The sequence below is a fragment of the Adelges cooleyi genome, unplaced genomic scaffold (assembly GCF_023614345.1).
Source record: "Adelges cooleyi isolate 19-005CV unplaced genomic scaffold, UGA_ACOO_1.1 ACOO_flye_CR_arks_rails_tigmint_CR_PRNA_8, whole genome shotgun sequence".
Classification (NCBI taxonomy): domain Eukaryota; kingdom Metazoa; phylum Arthropoda; class Insecta; order Hemiptera; family Adelgidae; genus Adelges; species Adelges cooleyi.
Window position 1 is genome coordinate 4,208,923 of NW_026096513.1, and position 19,583 is coordinate 4,228,505.

Genomic DNA, 19,583 nt, shown 5'->3' on the forward strand with positions numbered 1-19,583 from the left:
AAATAAAATTATTTTATATAAAAATATACATTTAAAAATAATAAAACAAATTTGTATTATTATTGTATACTTTTTTTATCAACAATTTTATTGAGTATTATTACAATATTTTAATAATAACAAAAACACCTAACAACTACTAAGTACACTAATAATTTCAAAACTAATTATATTTGAGCCTACAACCAATTGAGAAAATATTGTTGTTGTTTATAGCCAAATATAGTTTACAGTTTTTTGTACTAGTGAAATTGTTAGTTTCATATTAAACACCAAAATAAAATGCTATAATTATTCTTAATAAGTGTTAACTACATTTAAAATAATTCAAACAAGCATTTAAAACATTGACATTTCTCTTATAATGTTTTTGAATGCATGAAAGTGGTTTGGGGTCTAGGTCACCAACACGTACGTTGATCAAATAGAATTCGTCATTAATATTGATAACATATTCATTGTCCTCCATCAATGGATTTACTTTACAAAATGTCACATATATTGAACAGTCTCGAGCAGTTGTTGCAATCAAATAGCTTTCAAATGAATCCAAACAAAGTTTATCACAAGTTGTAATGCTAGATAACAAGCGTTCAATATAATAATAATCTGATAACTCTTTAAGTTTTTGTTTATATTCTGTAAATATTGATGAAAAACTTGTAGACTGCAATTTTTGCATTGACAAAATATAACTTAATACACAATTTTGTGGTAGAAAGTTTATAGAACTCAAATTGCATGACTTCCCAGGAAATGTTATATTGTTGATTGATTTTTCTACAACTGTTGTTGGTAATTTATTTAAATCTTCAGGTTGTGTAACAATTGTATATCTGTGTTTTACATTATTTTTTAATTCTTTTACCAATGCTAAAACTATTAACGTACAGAAGTCATTATTATTTTTAAAAGCAATGTTAATGATACTACCAAATTTATTAACAGCTATTGGTTCACCATCCTTAAACAGTTTTAAATTATTTTGTGGTGTTTGCAATAAACTCTGTACGGCTTTTTCCATTCTCATTAATTCTCCAGAAAACAAATCCATGGGACAATAGCTACTAATAGCATCAATTGAACCTTGAGATATTTTTAAATATTGATTCATACAATAAACACATTTTGAACCTATTCTTTCAAATTCATTAATCCAGCCTTGTTTCGGCTTTATTTCTGCACAATAAATGGACCCCACAATATAATTCTTATCAACAGCTGCATTTTTAGGTAATAATAACGTATAATCTGGATATACAGTAACTAGTTTACTGCCTGCAATTTTATGCAATCTATTTTTTGGTCTAAAATGTTTGACAGATTCATTTATTTCCCTAATAGAAATATTTTCAATCAGCATTAGCTCTGGAACATTTACATATTGATTATGGAAAAACACAGATGAAACAACCTGATAAAAATTTGTTTGTAATAATAATTCTCTTTCAGCTTCAATAATGGGTATGTTTATTTCATCATGTTGTATTTTTATGATTCGTAAAACAACACAATCATCAGGTATGGACAAAACTAAATTAACATTGCCTTCACCCTTATAATACCATTTTTTTTCTTTTAAATTTAATTTTTGTATTTTATTTTTTCCAGACATGGCTTGTTAACAATTATAATATGATTAAAATTATGTCTTCAGAATAATATATAAATTATAATGTTTCACTTTGTTACTGTGTAATTGCCAAAAATTTGTCAATAGCAGCATTGAATTCCTCGGTATACCTTAAATGAATATTATGTTTTCCATTAGGAAATATTTCAAGCCTGAAACAGTTTAAAATAATGTTGTATTAATAAAATAAAATTTTAGCAACTATAAAAATCAATATTTTTTGTAGTGGCATACACTTGGTTGTTGGAATTATTTACAAGTACAAATTATAATTTGTTGTTTTTTATAAATAACATACAGTGATAAGTGATAACGATTTGTAACTGTCTGTGTTGAATATGATAAAGGAAAAGCCTTAAAAAGTGTGCCTTATGTACTTTTTTTAAGGAATAAAGAACATTATTGAGTGATTCAAGTGGAGATGCAAATATACTTTTATTTAAAACATTGATCAACAGTTGATTGTTTGACCTGGTTACTATAATATAAATTTATTTAAGTAATAAATAGTAAGGACTAAATATGTTTTAATACTTTTTTACTAACTAGAATAGAAATAATAAAGAAACAAGAACTAAAATATAACTCACGATCCATATTTTATATTTTTGTGTAAATAAATTGGGTGTTCCATGGGCACTAATGGATCTTGAGCACCGTGAAGAATGAATGTAGGTGCTTGAATTTTAGATAATGCTTCACAACAAATATCTCCGTTGTTTTCTTTCAAAATTTCTTGAAAAGCATCAACCCATGCAGACCATGTTTCAGAAAAATATTTTTCCCCATACAAATCAATAAATGGTTGTTTCATTCTTGGAGACCATTTCTGAATATCTCTTATGTTTTCATACAACTTAATATCTTTTTCTGTAACATAAGCATTGCTACCCCAAACTATAACACTTTGAACTTGATCAATTGCCTTAGATGCTGCAATTAGCGCAGTAATACCACCATCACTCCAACCTACCAGTGAGTATTTATTAATATTTAACGCCTGTACAAAGAAAATTATTTTTAAAATCATAAACAAAACTTTTAAGTCAACTCATTTACTTTCATTAGCATTACTGCATATTCCGCATCTCTGTAAAAAAACCCAGATGAAAAATCTCTATCTGGTGGACGACTAAGTCCATAACCAGGTGGATCCCATGCAACAATTGTATATTTTTCATAATCAAGATTTTCAACTTGTGGTTTGAAATCAGTAAATATAGATCCTAAATAAAATGTTAAATTTTTTATAAAATTTATAATAATTTAATAAGAAAAGATACTTGTGCACATTATGACTATAAACACGTTTTTTTTAAATATTATAATCAATCTAACTTTAACACTATAAATTACCTAATGCTCCAGGTAACAAAAGCAATGTTTTAGGCCCATTACCAACTTTGAGGTAATTAATATCAATACTATTAACCTTTATTTTTTTAGTATTCTGAAAATAAATAAAATAAAATATTATCAAGTTAATTTTTGGTAATTATAGACACTGTAAAAAAGCACACACCAGTTATTCTTCCCATAAAAAAGTATTCAAAAATGAAAAATTTACATATTCATTAGTTTCAAAATGTTTGTACACTGATCAAGATGTACAAAAATTAAAACACCTTTAGTTTTTCAAAAATCCCTTTATAATAAGTATACACTAGTACGTATAACAGTATGCGTGTTTATTACTACAGCATACTTCTTTCTCGTAGTTGTATGGTGTCTAAAGTAGTCAAATTAGAGAATTGATCCAGATAGTTTGGGAATAATGGATAAAAGGAGAAAAAAAACAAATTAAAAATAAGAGTAGTTTATGATGCAGCGGTAGACTGAGGGCAATTAACTTAGGACATCTGATGTTTTAGGCCTTTTGAGCTCATTAAATCCATTATTTTTATTAAAAATAATTGAGGGAGGCGGTTTTTTTATGCGATTGTGGACAAAATTGTATAATTGAGTCGCCAGATATTTTACCCTAGCCCACCCCTGTTGTGATGACTTCTTTTTTCATTTACCTACTGAGAGTATACTATAAACTATTTTGAGGATGTTTATATAATATTTGCATAAAATATAAATAGTAAATATTACTACCGAGTGGTTAAATTACTTTCAAATAAAACTTCAAAGCAGAACTTTTAAAAAAAAAAAAAAATCATTTTATAGACAAGTAACTAAATACCCCGACTTATGAAAAAGGTAGCACCTGTGTTATATAACGATTTATAAAAATTATAATTAAAAAAATTATTATCAGTTATAACTTAAAGTTGAAGTTTATATTTTAAAAAATACTTATTTTTATTTAGTTATTTTTTATTAATAATGAAGTATTATTAGTATTACTAATGTTGTTATTACTATTACTATTACTATTGTTATTATTGTAGGCTGTCAATCATGTGTGCTCTCATGCCCTTGCAAAAATGGTGAGAAAGGTGATCCTATGACATCCGGGTGGAGGTATTTGCAACAACTGTGAAATTATTTAAATGCCTTGCCGAAAAATGGGAACATTGAAATAAAATGTGTTCAGACCAAAAATAGAAATAAATGAGCAACGCACTCAAGGGGGTGTTGGGAAACTGTGTGAAAAAAGAATTGTGATATTATTTAAATACCTCGCCGAAAAACTGGAACATAAAACACGTTTATAATAATAATTTACAATTATTTTATTGATTTTTGGGTTTTCCTTATTAAAGAAAAACATGGCTTCAATTTTTTTTTATAATGGTAACACAAAAATGTCATCAACTTTTTAAGTTGAAAATAATGTACATTTCGACTAATCAATTGGGAAATTCACAAAATTATAAAAAAAAGCAATAAAAATATTTTTATGTAAAAAGTAAACATTGTTGTATTTTATGAAAAAAGCATTACTCAAAACATGTATCTGGGTGAATACAAGTCAAATTCAATAGTTATAATAGTACCTTTACAATAAATGTAACTAATAAAACAAATAATATTATTTAGTTGTTTTTCCAATGAGACATGTAATATAAAATATTCAATTTTTTTAAATTGTTGAGGGTACACTATTTAAGCAACATCAAATTTCAGTAGGGTGCTTACCCAATGTCCCAGCCTATAGTAACTCTGTTATGTTATAATATGGATAATTATGTGTATAAAAAGTTCTATAAAGATGTATAATTGGTAGGTATCACTAAAAATTACAATAGCTTAATGAATGTTAATTATTTATGCTTCTAAAGTATTATAAAATTGTTTTTTAAGTTTAGCCATAGTTTATTTTTAGTAACTTTTGATACAATTTGTATAATATTGAATAATTAGTTGTATTAAGAAGACATTATACACCTAATTTTATAGCGTTAAAACATACCTAAGCAGAATGCGTTTTACTCTCTCCATGATGGTTTTAGAGCAAAATTAATCATGACAAAAAGTCAAAAATGAAAGATGGCAAGATTTTAGAGACAATGTCATATACCTTTATGATACCTAACCTAATTTTTACCATTTAAAATCAAGTTTTGTATGAAATTATTTTCAAAATCGGATAAGACATTGTTTCCAAAATGTATCTTTCAATTACATTATTGGCGTTTTTGCTCTAAAACCACTATGGACTGAGTAAGATAGACTGCAAAATAAATTAACAAACAAAAAAAAGTTCTGATTACTTAACTAATAATTACACATTACAATTTAATCTTTAAATTAAGATTTTGCAAAAAATGTTCTAACTTCGTATTATATGGGGAGTATAACGTCCTCTTAAAAATATCTACTTTAATTTTATAATTGTCGAACTAAAAATATTCTTATAGACTTGAAAACAATAATATTACCTCTAGAGATAAAAATCTTTTATTCATTACACAGAGTGGTTGAGAACGTTTTAAAAAATTTAATAGTTTAATGGACATAGTAAGCAATAAAAATTAAAACTTGTAAATTATTTTGGAAATAATAACATGACAGGCAAAGTATTAAGCATAAGCAAAAAAAAAAAGTTTGATTTTTAGTTGTTGCTTATCAACTTTATGCCGAAAATTATCACGATGTAGTTATCATAAACTATATCGGGATAACACCACTTTTCCCAAATTGCATACGTTACCAAGAATCAATTTTTCCATTTTACTCTTTTTTCTAACTACTAATAGGCAATAATTGACCTGCCGCACACTGGAGCAAAAGGTCCCCAAACTGGCAAAAAATAAATTTGAATTTAAACTACGAACAATTTAGCAGTATGTAACAATACCTTATTATATTATTTTTGTTTGTGCGATAACACGGTTAAATAGGTCACGCTATTTTAGTAACATGGTTAATTTATTGCTCGCGACCAAAATATGATATTATGGCACTATTATTATATTATATTTTTGCCAATTTTGGAGGCCTCTTGCCCCACTGTGCATCGATAAGAAATTTGTCATAGGCCTAGTTAACACCGCACACGTAGGTCACGTTACCTGACCATTATTCTGTGAGGTAAAAGTTAAAACGGTGTAAATGTATTAGTTCATTATTATAATTTGTCAGGCCAGGTCATATTTCTTTGCTTTCCTCACCAATAAATGGCCGTTGACAATAATAGCGTTTCTGATGTAAACAGTTTTAGCTAATAGGCCGTCATTACGAATTGAATTTTATGATAAGATTTAAAACATAAAAGTGATATATTATGTTTTTACATTCAATTATTCAAATACGTTCATAATATTATAGTATTGTTAATATTATTTCAAGTTATAACAGTTATTAATTTATTATAATGGGCTTGAGACAAATTTAGGACACATGGTGTAAACATAAAACGTTTATAAGTAAGGCACCTATTGTAAGGTGTATGTAAGGTGTACCTATTATAGTTATAACGGTGTAAACTAGGCCAAAGACATTGGTAATTTATGCAATTTGGGAAAAGTGGTAGCAATCCGGAAACATTTTTGAGAAAAAAAAATTATGTCATCTGCTCAAAGGGCAGTTAACTTTAAATTTTATTTCTTAAGTATGTAAAATAAGTAGTTAGCAACATTTCAAAATCTTAAAGGGTGGTTTTCTTAGAAACCCAAGTTCCGAAAATAAATTAAACAATAACCAAATATAACTGCCAATTTTCAAGATAGGAGAACGATTCTTTTTTTCGTATTATTAAACCAACATTCACAATTTATATTTTAATTCTGACATTTTATTGCTTTTTTCTACTTTCATATATGCGATTCAGTTAGGTAAGGGACTCGATGAGGCGACGTTTGCGCGGCGCGTGATGGCGAAAAAGGAGGAGACGGTAAGAGTCTGCAGAGAACAGGGGTAGCCCGGCGGGGCTGAAAAACCAAGGTGATGCTCGGCGGCCGATGCGGAACCGAGCAGATAAGCAAATGATGTACATAATGCATATAGTATTTAGCAGTTAAATGTGGACCGAAGGCTGCAACCTTTTCTGAATTTTCAGGAAGTATAAATTATTAATTACAATTCAGTAGCACTTTTTAAATTGTGGTAAACCAATGGGTAACTCTCTCCGAAATAAACAACCTAGCTACACCACCAAGAGTCGAGACTAATGAAATTTAATAGGTACAATTGTATAAATATAATCGTGATTACAAATGGAAGGATTGTCGTTTGAGTTTTCTAACTAAAGTTTAGACTAAACTGGAGTTTCCTAACTCGCAGCCGGTTTTACCAACTATTGTTAAATACACTCTTAAGTCTTAACACAATGTTGCTAGTTAACAATTCATATTTCATTTAAATTTAACATCCGGTTAAATTAAATGAGCTACACATAAGACCATAACATTATTATTGTTAAATTATATTTGTTAAGTTAACAAAACATTAGTTGGGTTACCAAAGCGGACCTCGATTGCAACGTTCTCATTGGTTATCAAGATATGTGATAACGGATAAGTGATTATATTTTGTAACTTTCTATATACCTACTCAGTTTGAATTAGAAAGTAGAAAACAACTTAATCTCACCGTTTGTAAAGTCGCAGTTAACTTCTATTTCATAATTGTTTGCTCTGCTAAAATAATAAAGTGATAATTTTTCTATTTGATTGTTGTTAGTACGACAATATAATTGATGTATATTTTTAGATCATTGAATGTATGATAATTTGCTGATAGAAACATTAATAGCTTATACTTATTTATTTCAAACATCATTTATTACTAATTATATTAAGTACAATAAAACGAATAATCCGAAATCACAATGTAGTACCGGTTAGTGTTCTTAAAATGCACTTACGTGTTATTTATTTTATAAGAAACAACTAACTCAACAAAAGTCTTGCACTAAAATATAAAAAATGTACCCTATCTTACGGTATTTAAAAAATGTGTAAAATTGTTATACATTTTATATAAACTTTATAAAATCATGAATTTGTTTTTTAATCTTTTAGCTAATTAAAAATTTGAAAAACAATAATTGTTTAAGGGGATTTTATGTTTTTAAGGAGCTTTGTATAGACAATATTAAAAAAAAAAAAAGAGAGATTTTAATAAATTTCGACCATGTCAATTAATTTACCTGTTAATTTGTATAAGCTTCAAGGTATTATAATTAATACAAATAATTTTTTCTATGAGTAAAAGCCATGTTGGCTTTATTTTAGACGAAAAAGCCAGACAAAATTTCAACTACATAATATGATGCAGTCCAATTAAATTTTTTTTGAAGAGATTCGAGTTCTCAACTATGTGTTATGCAGGAAGCCGATTTTCATTTAAACATTTCAATTTCTTGTAAATAAATAAATAAATTAAATTTTCAATTTTTTTCAATTTTAAAACCCAATTTTTTTTTACATAAAACAGAAATCGTGTACCTTACCAGAATTAAAATCGGACTGTCCTAAGTCTGTCTGGCTCTTTGGTCTAAAACATCTAAAAAGCAGATCGTTATGTTAGATCATTAAATTGTCTACAAAGAATGTTTGTACACATTTTTCCAAAAATGCATTATTATACGAGAAAAAATTTAACATAACTTTTTTCATTTATTCGGATAAACTGGTTTTCTACGGTTATTTAAATATATTTGATAAACGAGTAGAACGTGTTTAATATATTTTTTATAAATAAAAAATTAATTAATCAAAGACAATATCAATACAAATCAGTCTTAATAATAAGTCAATAAGGTTGACCAGGATCTAATTTTTTTACGGTAATTATATTTTATATCAAAGAAGATGATTTTTTTTATTTTTTTATTTAAATATGGCTTCGACTACTAGGTCATTAGCCTTTAGTTTACATTTACATTTACATTTTTTAGTACAATATTGAATTTTACAGTTTATTACATAAGTTAATTAATTTAATGAATTTTAGAATGTTTTCTTCGTTGTTTTCTTTTAGTGCGTTTTGAATGTTGTTTGGCTGGTTGAGTATGTGGCGTTCGTTGTTGTAGTTGTTGCATTCTATAATGATGTGTTTCATGGAGATTGGTTTATTGCAGGTAGAACATATTGGCTGAGGTTCGTGCTTGAGTAGGTGTGCGTGGGTAAGGTGGCTGTGTCTAATTCGCGTTCTTGTAAGTATTATGTCCTGTCTTCTCGTCAGTGATACGTTTGAAAGCCTTTTTTTGGTTATTGTTTTAATTTCTCTTAGTTTATTACTGGGTGGAGTGTCTTTCCATATATTTTGCCATTTTTGGTGGAATCTTTTGGTGATTTGATGTGTAACGTCATTTGAAAGTGATTTCTACCAACATGAAGATGATTTATTTTATACTGTTCCCAGTTTAACAATTTCTATAATATATCTTTTTAGCGATCTATTAGTAAAAAATGGACGATCGTATGAAATGTTTTTTTATTATGTATTTTGTAGGCAATTTAATTTTATAAAATAAAAAATTAAATAATAAATTTAAAAGTTTTATACTAAATATATTTAATAGACATGCATTAAGGAAGGAGGGGCTGGTCTCAGCCGTCCATCTACAACGTACCAGGGACGTGAGATTTATAAATTTATTAGCCATTATTTGTCAATATATAATTATTTGACGTCATAAGGTTACTATAGTAAGTAGGTATTATTATTATAATAATATACATGTATGTTATTCTAAGTTTTTTGTCTACTGAGTTTTATTTCTGAAAAACAGGACTCAAAACGTGGAGGTATGTCGTACCAATTATTATAGTCTTGCTTTGATAATGGTATTAGTTGAAACACGCTTTATTATTTCAGGAAAAACGGCAGATAGCAATTGTATATTGTACGTAGATTGAATACTTACAGTCAACAGAAACGTAAGTCGTACCATTGTATTATTCCATTGCACAGACCGAACCAGTGATCCGATAAGCAATCTAAAAACAGATTTGAATTCACCATTTGAGTTTACTTATGATTGGTCAGGGTACTCTTTTAACTTTAACCCTTTCCAAATTTGAAATAATGTTCAAACGTGTTTTATACATAGTAGGAATAAGATATCAAAAAAGTACCCTGACCCTTAATAAGTAAACTTCATGACGAATTCAAATCTGTTTTCAGATTACTTATCGGATCACTGGTTCAGCCTGTGTGATGCAACAAAAAATGTATGTTATATTAACTAAAATGGTTTTTACTCATAGACAAAATAATTTAAATTAGAAATAATACCACGAAGCTTATACAAATTAACCGGTAAATTAATTGACATGATCGAAATTTATTAAAACAGGAAACATGTTCATGCTTAATAGTAATGTGTATAACATTAAATGTGAGTTATTGAAGTAATGTTTACCATTGTCCAATACCGAAATATTGATAGCATCCAATTTCACTATTGCTCTAACGTCATCCATCAATTTAAGTGCATTCAGTGTTTCATCGCGGTGAAAAAACTTATTTATAAATTCCATTACCGTTTGCCGGTGGTCTTCACTGGTGATAGAACTATAGAAGCTATCACCAGTGAAACCAAGTGCTAAACCAATCTTTACACTAAATGTATGTGCGGTTGTGTCTGATCAAGGGACAAACAATCAGTCAGCGTATAAGATGTTAGGTATGACATCTGAAAAACCTTATATTTATGTACGTTATAAACAAATATTTTCTGTAAATGATGTGCCACATATTTTCAAAAATATTCGTAATAATTGTCTTAATTTTGAAAAATTTTGTTATAATATTTTATAATTTGAATGTAATTTTGATTTGTATTAAACTATACTATTCTACAAACCACTTTGGTCGCTAGTCAACGCTGGACAACAGTTATTGTTACTTGTTATAACAATTATTGTTAATTATTGTTACAGGATGTTTAACCCTTTGTGGGTTGTTGCCCCTGTTGGCTTAGTTGTACTGGCGTACTACTCGTACAAGTGTTATGCAAAAGGAGACGATGAGGAGGACTGGCAGGATGAGGAGGTGTGGCAGGAAGAGGAGCGGCAGGAAGAGGAGCGACAGGAGAAGGTGCGACAGGAAGAGGAGCGACAGAAGGAGGTGCGGCAAGAAGAGGAGCAGCAGGAGGAGAAGCGACAGAAGGAACAGGTGTGGAAAGAAGAGACCAAGACGGAAATGTTGAGCCAACAGAGGGAGTTGTTAGGGACCTGCCTGGAAGTAGCCCAGCAGGTCCGCGAACCTGGTCAATATTCCAAGTTCATCGACCTACTGTCTGCAGTTTTGGCATTCCCAGAAAACGAACTCACAGATACGGCAAGGATAATATTTAAGCCTATTCTTCACCGCATGAGACCGGACGAATTGCGGAAGTTCGACAAAATGGTGGACAAAAAGAAAAGAATTTTAAAACGAACTCCGACGCCGTTCGGCGGCAACGTGTACAACGATGTACTCGAAGGTGCCAGGTAACTTTTGGTACGCCGTCGGACTGTTGGTATGTATCTCTAATTACTTTTGTTCCTTTTTTTCCCTGCTATACCTTTGATTTTTATAACCTCTATCGTAACTGTTCTCCCTATTGTAATTTTTATCACTAGATCATTTATAATCTCTGTCTTTTGAGAATGCCCTATCCCTTCTACTATCTCTGCCTCTCGAAAATGACCTGTTTCTGCTATCATATCTCTCTCTTGAAACTGACCTGTCTCTTCTGTTCCTATCAGAATCTAAATCAAACTTGATTGTGTCAAGTCATCGTTTTAAAATGGCGACCAAATTTTGCCGAAAGTGACGTTTATTCAAGATTCGCCTCCCTGTGTGTTCTGCGTGCGCTACCTACTTTTCTCCGGTCAAACACCACTCGTGATCCACCGTAGATTATCCAGGGCGCCAATTCTCGAATATTTATCGAATTTGACAACATTTTCTCGCCATCGGTTTAAAATGGTGACCAAATTTTGCCGAAAGTGACGTTTATTCAAGATTCGCCTCCCTGTGTGTTCTGCGTGCGCTACCTACTTTTCTCCGGTCAAACACCACTCGTGATCCACCGTAGATTATCCAGGGCGCCAATTCTCGAATATTTATCGAATTTGACAACATTTTCTCGCCATCGGTTTAAAATGGTGACCAAATTTTGCCGAAAGTGACGTTTATTCAAGATTCGCCTCCCTGTGTGTTCTGCGTGCGCTACCTACTTTTCTCCGGTCAAACACCACTCGTGATCCACCGTAGATTATCCAGGGCGCCAATTCTCGAATATTTATCGAATTTGACAACATTTTCTCGCCATCGGTTTAAAATGGTGACCAAATTTTGCCGAAAGTGACGTTTATTCAAGATTCGCCTCCCTGTGTGTTCTGCGTGCGCTACCTACTTTTCTCCGGTCAAACACCACTCGTGATCCACCGTAGATTATCCAGGGCGCCAATTCTCGAATATTTATCGAATTTGACAACATTTTCTCGCCATCGGTTTAAAATGGTGACCAAATTTTGCCGAAAGTGACGTTTATTCAAGATTCGCCTCCCTGTGTGTTCTGCGTGCGCTACCTACTTTTCTCCGGTCAAACACCACTCGTGATCCACCGTAGATTATCCAGGGCGCCAATTCTCGAATATTTATCGAATTTGACAACATTTTCTCGCCATCGGTTTAAAATGGTGACCAAATTTTGCCGAAAGTGACGTTTATTCAAGATTCGCCTCCCTGTGTGTTCTGCGTGCGCTACCTACTTTTCTCCGGTCAAACACCACTCGTGATCCACCGTAGATTATTCAGGGCGCCAATTCTCGAATATTTATCGAATTTGACAACATTTTCTCGCCATCGGTTTAAAATGGTGACCAAATTTTGCCGAAAGTGACGTTTATTCAAGATTCGCCTCCCTGTGTGTTCTGCGTGCGCTACCTACTTTTCTCCGGTCAAACAGCACTCGTGATCCACCGTAGATTATCCAGGGCGCCGATTCTCGAATATTTATCGAATTCGACAACATTTTCTCGCCATCGGTTTAAAATGGTGACCAAATTTTGCCGAAAGTGACGTTTATTCAAGATTCGCCTCCCTGTGTGTTCTGCGTGCGCTACCTACTTTTCTCCGGTCAAACACCACTCGTGATCCACCGTAGATTATCCAGGGCGCCAATTCTCGAATATTTATCGAATTTGACAACATTTTCTCGCCATCGGTTTAAAATGGTGACCAAATTTTGCCGAAAGTGACGTTTATTCAAGATTCGCCTCCCTGTGTGTTCTGCGTGCGCTACCTACTTTTCTCCGGTCAAACACCACTCGTGATCCACCGTAGATTATCCAGGGCGCCAATTCTCGAATATTTATCGAATTTGACAACATTTTCTCGCCATCGGTTTAAAATGGTGACCAAATTTTGCCGAAAGTGACGTTTATTCAAGATTCGCCTCCCTGTGTGTTCTGCGTGCGCTACCTACTTTTCTCCGGTCAAACACCACTCGTGATCCACCGTAGATTATCCAGGGCGCCAATTCTCGAATATTTATCGAATTTGACAACATTTTCTCGCCATCGGTTTAAAATGGTGACCAAATTTTGCCGAAAGTGACGTTTATTCAAGATTCGCCTCCCTGTGTGTTCTGCGTGCGCTACCTACTTTTCTCCGGTCAAACACCACTCGTGATCCACCGTAGATTATCCAGGGCGCCAATTCTCGAATATTTATCGAATTTGACAACATTTTCTCGCCATCGGTTTAAAATGGTGACCAAATTTTGCCGAAAGTGACGTTTATTCAAGATTCGCCTCCCTGTGTGTTCTGCGTGCGCTACCTACTTTTCTCCGGTCAAACACCACTCGTGATCCACCGTAGATTATCCAGGGCGCCAATTCTCGAATATTTATCGAATTTGACAACATTTTCTCGCCATCGGTTTAAAATGGTGACCAAATTTTGCCGAAAGTGACGTTTATTCAAGATTCGCCTCCCTGTGTGTTCTGCGTGCGCTACCTACTTTTCTCCGGTCAAACACCACTCGTGATCCACCGTAGATTATCCAGGGCGCCAATTCTCGAATATTTATCGAATTTGACAACATTTTCTCGCCATCGGTTTAAAATGGTGACCAAATTTTGCCGAAAGTGACGTTTATTCAAGATTCGCCTCCCTGTGTGTTCTGCGTGCGCTACCTACTTTTCTCCGGTCAAACACCACTCGTGATCCACCGTAGATTATCCAGGGCGCCAATTCTCGAATATTTATCGAATTTGACAACATTTTCTCGCCATCGGTTTAAAATGGTGACCAAATTTTGCCGAAAGTGACGTTTATTCAAGATTCGCCTCCCTGTGTGTTCTGCGTGCGCTACCTACTTTTCTCCGGTCAAACACCACTCGTGATCCACCGTAGATTATTCAGGGCGCCAATTCTCGAATATTTATCGAATTTGACAACATTTTCTCGCCATCGGTTTAAAATGGTGACCAAATTTTGCCGAAAGTGACGTTTATTCAAGATTCGCCTCCCTGTGTGTTCTGCGTGCGCTACCTACTTTTCTCCGGTCAAACAGCACTCGTGATCCACCGGTAGATCGTATTCTCTAGAGGCCCCGCCAGATTCTCGACATATTTATCGAATTTCGACAAACATTTTCTCGCCATCGGTTTAAAATGGTGACCAAATTTTGCCGAAAGTGACGTTTATTCAAGATTCGCCTCCCTGTGTGTTCTGCGTGCGCTACCTACTTTTCTCCGGTCAAACACCACTCGTGATCCACCGTAGATTATCCAGGGCGCCAATTCTCGAATATTTATCGAATTTGACAACATTTTCTCGCCATCGGTTTAAAATGGTGACCAAATTTTGCCGAAAGTGACGTTTATTCAAGATTCGCCTCCCTGTGTGTTCTGCGTGCGCTACCTACTTTTCTCCGGTCAAACACCACTCGTGATCCACCGTAGATTATCCAGGGCGCCAATTCTCGAATATTTATCGAATTTGACAATATTTTCTCGCCATCGGTTTAAAATGGTGACCAAATTTTGCCGAAAGTGACGTTTATTCAAGATTCGCCTCCCTGTGTGTTCTGCGTGCGCTACCTACTTTTCTCCGGTCAAACACCACTCGTGATCCACCGTAGATTATCCAGGGCGCCAATTCTCGAATATTTATCGAATTCGACAAAATTTTCTCGCCATCGGTTTAAAATGGTGACCAAATTTTGCCGAAAGTGACGTTTATTCAAGATTCGCCTCCCTGTGTGTTCTGCGTGCGCTACCTACTTTTCTCCGGTCAAACACCACTCGTGATCCACCGTAGATTATCCAGGGCGCCGATTCTCGAATATTTATCGAATTTGACAAAATTTTCTCGCCATCGGTTTAAAATGGCGACCAAATTTGCTCCCCAGTGCTACTCCGCTGAACCTGAACGCTGCTACACCTGGTCTCCAAGAGCGGTCCAACCTCTGCTTAACGCCCTCACTTTCTCGTGCCCTCATTTTATCCCTGTGGACAGGGGAGTAAGAATACTTCCAAGGTTCCCGCGCCTGTCGTAAAAGGCGACTAAAGCGGCGTCGAGCCCGACGTAAAGTGGCCTTCTGACAGGTCACTTCTTCTTGAGACACACCTTCTGCGGCCCGCAATTAGCACCTAAGGCGCCGATTCTCGAATGTACATCGAATTTGACAAGATTTTGGTATAATATGGCGACAAAATCTTCGTCGAAAGCGACAAACATTCGAGAATCTGCCCCCCAGTGCTACTAGGCGGGCCGCAGTCGTAGGGGATCCCTTCGGGGTGAACCACTGAAGCCAAGGAACACCTGTCCCATGCACTTAGTGCATGGCATTTGCTATGACGTTAACCAATTGTGTTTAATCATCTTCTGCGGAGATTTTTAGCTTTTACAGCAGTACCGTTTGGCGTCAGACAGTTTCAGGCTCGAGATGAAGGCAAGCATCGGCGATGGATCTGCTCCTGCCGGCCCTCTGGAATCGCCTACGAGACGAGAGAGAAGACTTCCTCGGTCGCAACTGACGCAAGTTTCTGACAGGTCACTTCTTCTTGAGACCGCTATAGGCCAAGGAACACCTGTCCCATGCACTTAGTGCATGGCATTTGCTATGACGTTAACTAATTGTGTTTAATCATCTTCTGCGGAGATTTTTAGCTTTTACAGCAGTACCGTTTGGCGTCAGACAGTTTCAGGCTCGAGATGAAGGCAAGCATCGGCGATGGATCTGCTCCTGCCGGCCCTCTGGAATCGCCTACGAGCCGAGAGAGAAGACTTCCTCGGTCGCAACTGACGCAAGTTTCTGACAGGTCACTTCTTCTTGAGACCGCTCTAGGCCAAGGAACACCTGTCCATGCACTTTGTGCATGCCACTTGCTATGACGTTGAAGCGGTCGCATCGCGACTCGGTGGTGGCCGAGTACTAATTACACCCGCACCCGCTTTCACTACTCGTCCGACAGGCCGCGCTCGCCGCCCAACCGGACACTTCCATTGTAGATGGATACACGGACATTTTTATGAATATACCTTGTCTTCAACCTTTTGTGTAAATAATAAAGATCAACCGTGATACTTAAAGCCGGCGTATATTTTATTTTCACAACAATTACCCTTTTTGTCTATCACGATTTCAACATTTGGTTGAAATCGCTAATTTATCATGGGGCGCACCGGGAAAACTCCCGGTGTTTTTCTATTTTGAAGGCCTAGAAAAAGGTAGATAGTGATAAAAATTATTTGAAGGGCAGAGAGGAAAAACGGTAGTTGTCACATTATGAAAGTTTTAGAGTATAGCAAAAACAAAGTTCGTGAATTCCTCTACCTCTTACATTAAAACAAAAAAAATCACATTAAATGCTACTCTAATAATAAAAGTATTTATTTAAACAATCTATTGACATAAAAAAAAAATTATTGGCATAAATTGAAAAAAACTATTTGAAAACATTTTCATAATGTGACAACTACCGTTTTTTCCCTGTTCCCTTCATTTCCATCGTTGTACACAGGATAGGCAAGACATAATAATATTTTCTAAATTACAAAATACAATACATTATGATATTTGAACCTATAATATAAATCTGTGCCATTCCGTTTTACCTAATCTACCTACATAAAATAACTTCTGCATACCTAATAAAGGATTAGCGAAGTTGTATTTTCTATTGTTCTCTAAACACTCAATATAAAGAAGTTTCTCGTCAAATGTGTAATTCATTATTATATATTACTAGTATACTCAGTCAACAAAAATTATAAAACAATTTCTGAACTATAAAAATATAAATATTACCGGCTGTCGGTATATTTTTCTTAGTTACCAACTATCCCTGCATTAATCACTTAATACATTACTGACTACTGCATAATACATTGTATTGCAACGCTATGTATAGTGATGGGCATAATCGAGATATCTCGATTATGAAAACAATCGAGATATTTCGATTATGATAAAAATAATTGAATAATTTCAATTGTATGTAAAATAATAGAATTTTCTCTCGAACAGCGAACTCGAAGTGTTTCGAATCGTCGGTTGTCGTGTCTGTCAATTGATAAACATTATTACTAATTTCGTAATTGAAGGGGTCAGTGGATAAAGGTGTTAACTGACATTTTTGAAGTTGTTCAGGAATGCTACTTTTGTAACTAAATATTACACAAAATCTATAGAACTTTTTTATATTCAATAAATGAAATAACTTATAAGTGGAAAAAAATCGGTCTATAATATTCTATGGATGCTCTATAATATTCTTTGACACTTTTGTTTATGCATTTTCGAAAAAATGTCAGTTAACATGGATTACGGTACATAATTAAATTGAAGATAATAATAATTATTGAACGATTAAAAAAAATAAAACATCTTTGTCATTTTATTTAAGACACCCACTAATAATTAAGTATTATTACTTCTAAATTACGATTCAATTAATAATAGGTATTATACCGACAAATAAAAAAAATATATTAAATTATTTCTTACTATAAGTAGGTGCATATTTCTTTACTTATACCTATTTGATTTGGTTATAACTTCTTTATCTTCGCCTTACACTCCCAACTACATGAGGTCGGCAATTTGGTTATAACTTATAAATGGAATTAATGTAATCGAACATACTCAAAATCAGTAAAAATAGTCTATTATTTTAATAATAGACGATTTTAGTTTCGAGTAATTTTTCGAGAGATTCTCTCAAATACTAATCATTTGATTATGCCCATCACTATTAATGTACAGCAGTTTTATAAACAGCTGATATAGTACCTTAATACGTAAACTATAAATAGTACCAACTTAAAAATCAAGTTTTAAATAATTTATTATAATGAAGGCTATTTTAACATTACAATTGTTTCAGTGATTGTCAACCATAATTTAGAAATATACAAAATATTAGTACATTATCTATTACACCAAATCTTATAAATTCTATTAAAAAAAAATATGAACACAGTTTAACATTAAATTTATGCTAATTATATTATAGATAAATTATCTACATTTTGGTGAAAAAGCAGTAAAATCGGACCATTATTTACAAAACACATTTTTCCTCTGCCAATAGTAGTAAATGAAATTAAGAATTTCCTTATGATCGTCGTGAATAATTACTAAAAATTGAGTTAGCTGGTTATTGCACCGGTCCCTTCTAATGCTTTACATGTAAAAATAGCTAAGTAAATAATAAATAGGAACAGTTTATATAAAGTTCATTTATGTGTTTTAAACTTGTACATATTATTATAAAACACCTCACATTTTCTTTATCTACTCCATATTGGAATACTATACTAAATTGGATTCTATGAGATATTTAGACACTGCTTGAGATGGTAGAACCAATATTTAGTCTGCACTTTTTATCAAGATTTTCTTAATTAGCTTTAGAACTTACATGTTGTATTTATATATTTATTACAAATGAATCATTAAATTGTGTTTTAATACATAGTTCCACAACAAAATTAACTATTTTACTTTGTACATTTTTATGTTTCTGAATATTTGAGATCTTTAAATCTTATACTACAATATGGACTTTTTTTTTATATTATAATGTTATTTTTAATCAATTTAATTTATAAATGAATTTAAATATTTAAAGCAATTTATCGATAATAAATAATTTGTGACTATAATGGTATGGGACTGTTGTATCATTTATAGATAATAAATATTAAAATTAAAAATAGTTATATTGAATAAATTATTAATTTTGACTCAAATGACCAGGGCCTACTGGTTCGTCGCTCGGGCTCGATTCACTCTCGCTCGATGAACTTTCTGCAATATCCCAATTATCTATAAATAATAATGAAAAAATTAATTTTGAATTAATACCATAACATTAACATTCTTCAAATCAAACAAAATGTTTCTCCTTAAGTTTTAAAAGTACGTAATGAAAATCTTTAGTATACTTAGAACTATATCATAATGATAATTTTACTTAAATCAACTAATGAGTTATTCATTAGCTAAGTTTACATAGCTCGATAGTAAATGAAGTGATGAGAACTAAAAAGTGGGTACAAGTGACATTTTTTTTTCAAAAACAAGTTTTTGATTATACAATAT

At 32.8% G+C, this 19,583-nt stretch overlaps 2 protein-coding genes across 3 annotated transcripts; one reads left to right on the forward strand and one right to left on the reverse strand.

The window, feature by feature from the left end:
• Positions 1–211: 211 nt before the first annotated feature.
• On the reverse strand, positions 212–5,641 carry LOC126845623 (valacyclovir hydrolase-like). 2 transcript variants are annotated; one of them, XM_050584397.1, is made up of 5 exons: positions 5,464–5,624; positions 2,990–3,083; positions 2,693–2,859; positions 2,224–2,633; positions 1,584–1,785 (listed from the first exon to the last, which is right to left on the reverse strand). In XM_050584397.1, the coding sequence occupies exons 1-5, from the start codon at positions 5,539–5,541 to the stop codon at positions 1,689–1,691; spliced, it is 846 nt and encodes a 281-aa protein (XP_050440354.1). In that variant the 5' UTR covers positions 5,542–5,624; the 3' UTR covers positions 1,584–1,688. The 2 variants fall into 2 exon arrangements, with proteins under 2 accessions (XP_050440353.1, XP_050440354.1); XM_050584396.1 differs by lacking the exons at positions 2,224–2,633; positions 2,693–2,859; positions 2,990–3,083 and having other exon boundaries at positions 212–1,785; positions 5,464–5,641.
• Positions 5,642–9,819: 4,178 nt separating this feature from the next.
• On the forward strand, positions 9,820–14,538 carry LOC126845881 (histone H3.v1-like). Its single transcript, XM_050584870.1, has 2 exons — positions 9,820–9,909; positions 10,915–14,538. Exon 2 carries the CDS (start codon positions 10,916–10,918, stop codon positions 11,468–11,470), a length of 555 nt encoding a protein of 184 aa, XP_050440827.1. The 5' UTR covers positions 9,820–9,909; position 10,915; the 3' UTR covers positions 11,471–14,538.
• Positions 14,539–19,583: the final 5,045 nt, after the last annotated feature.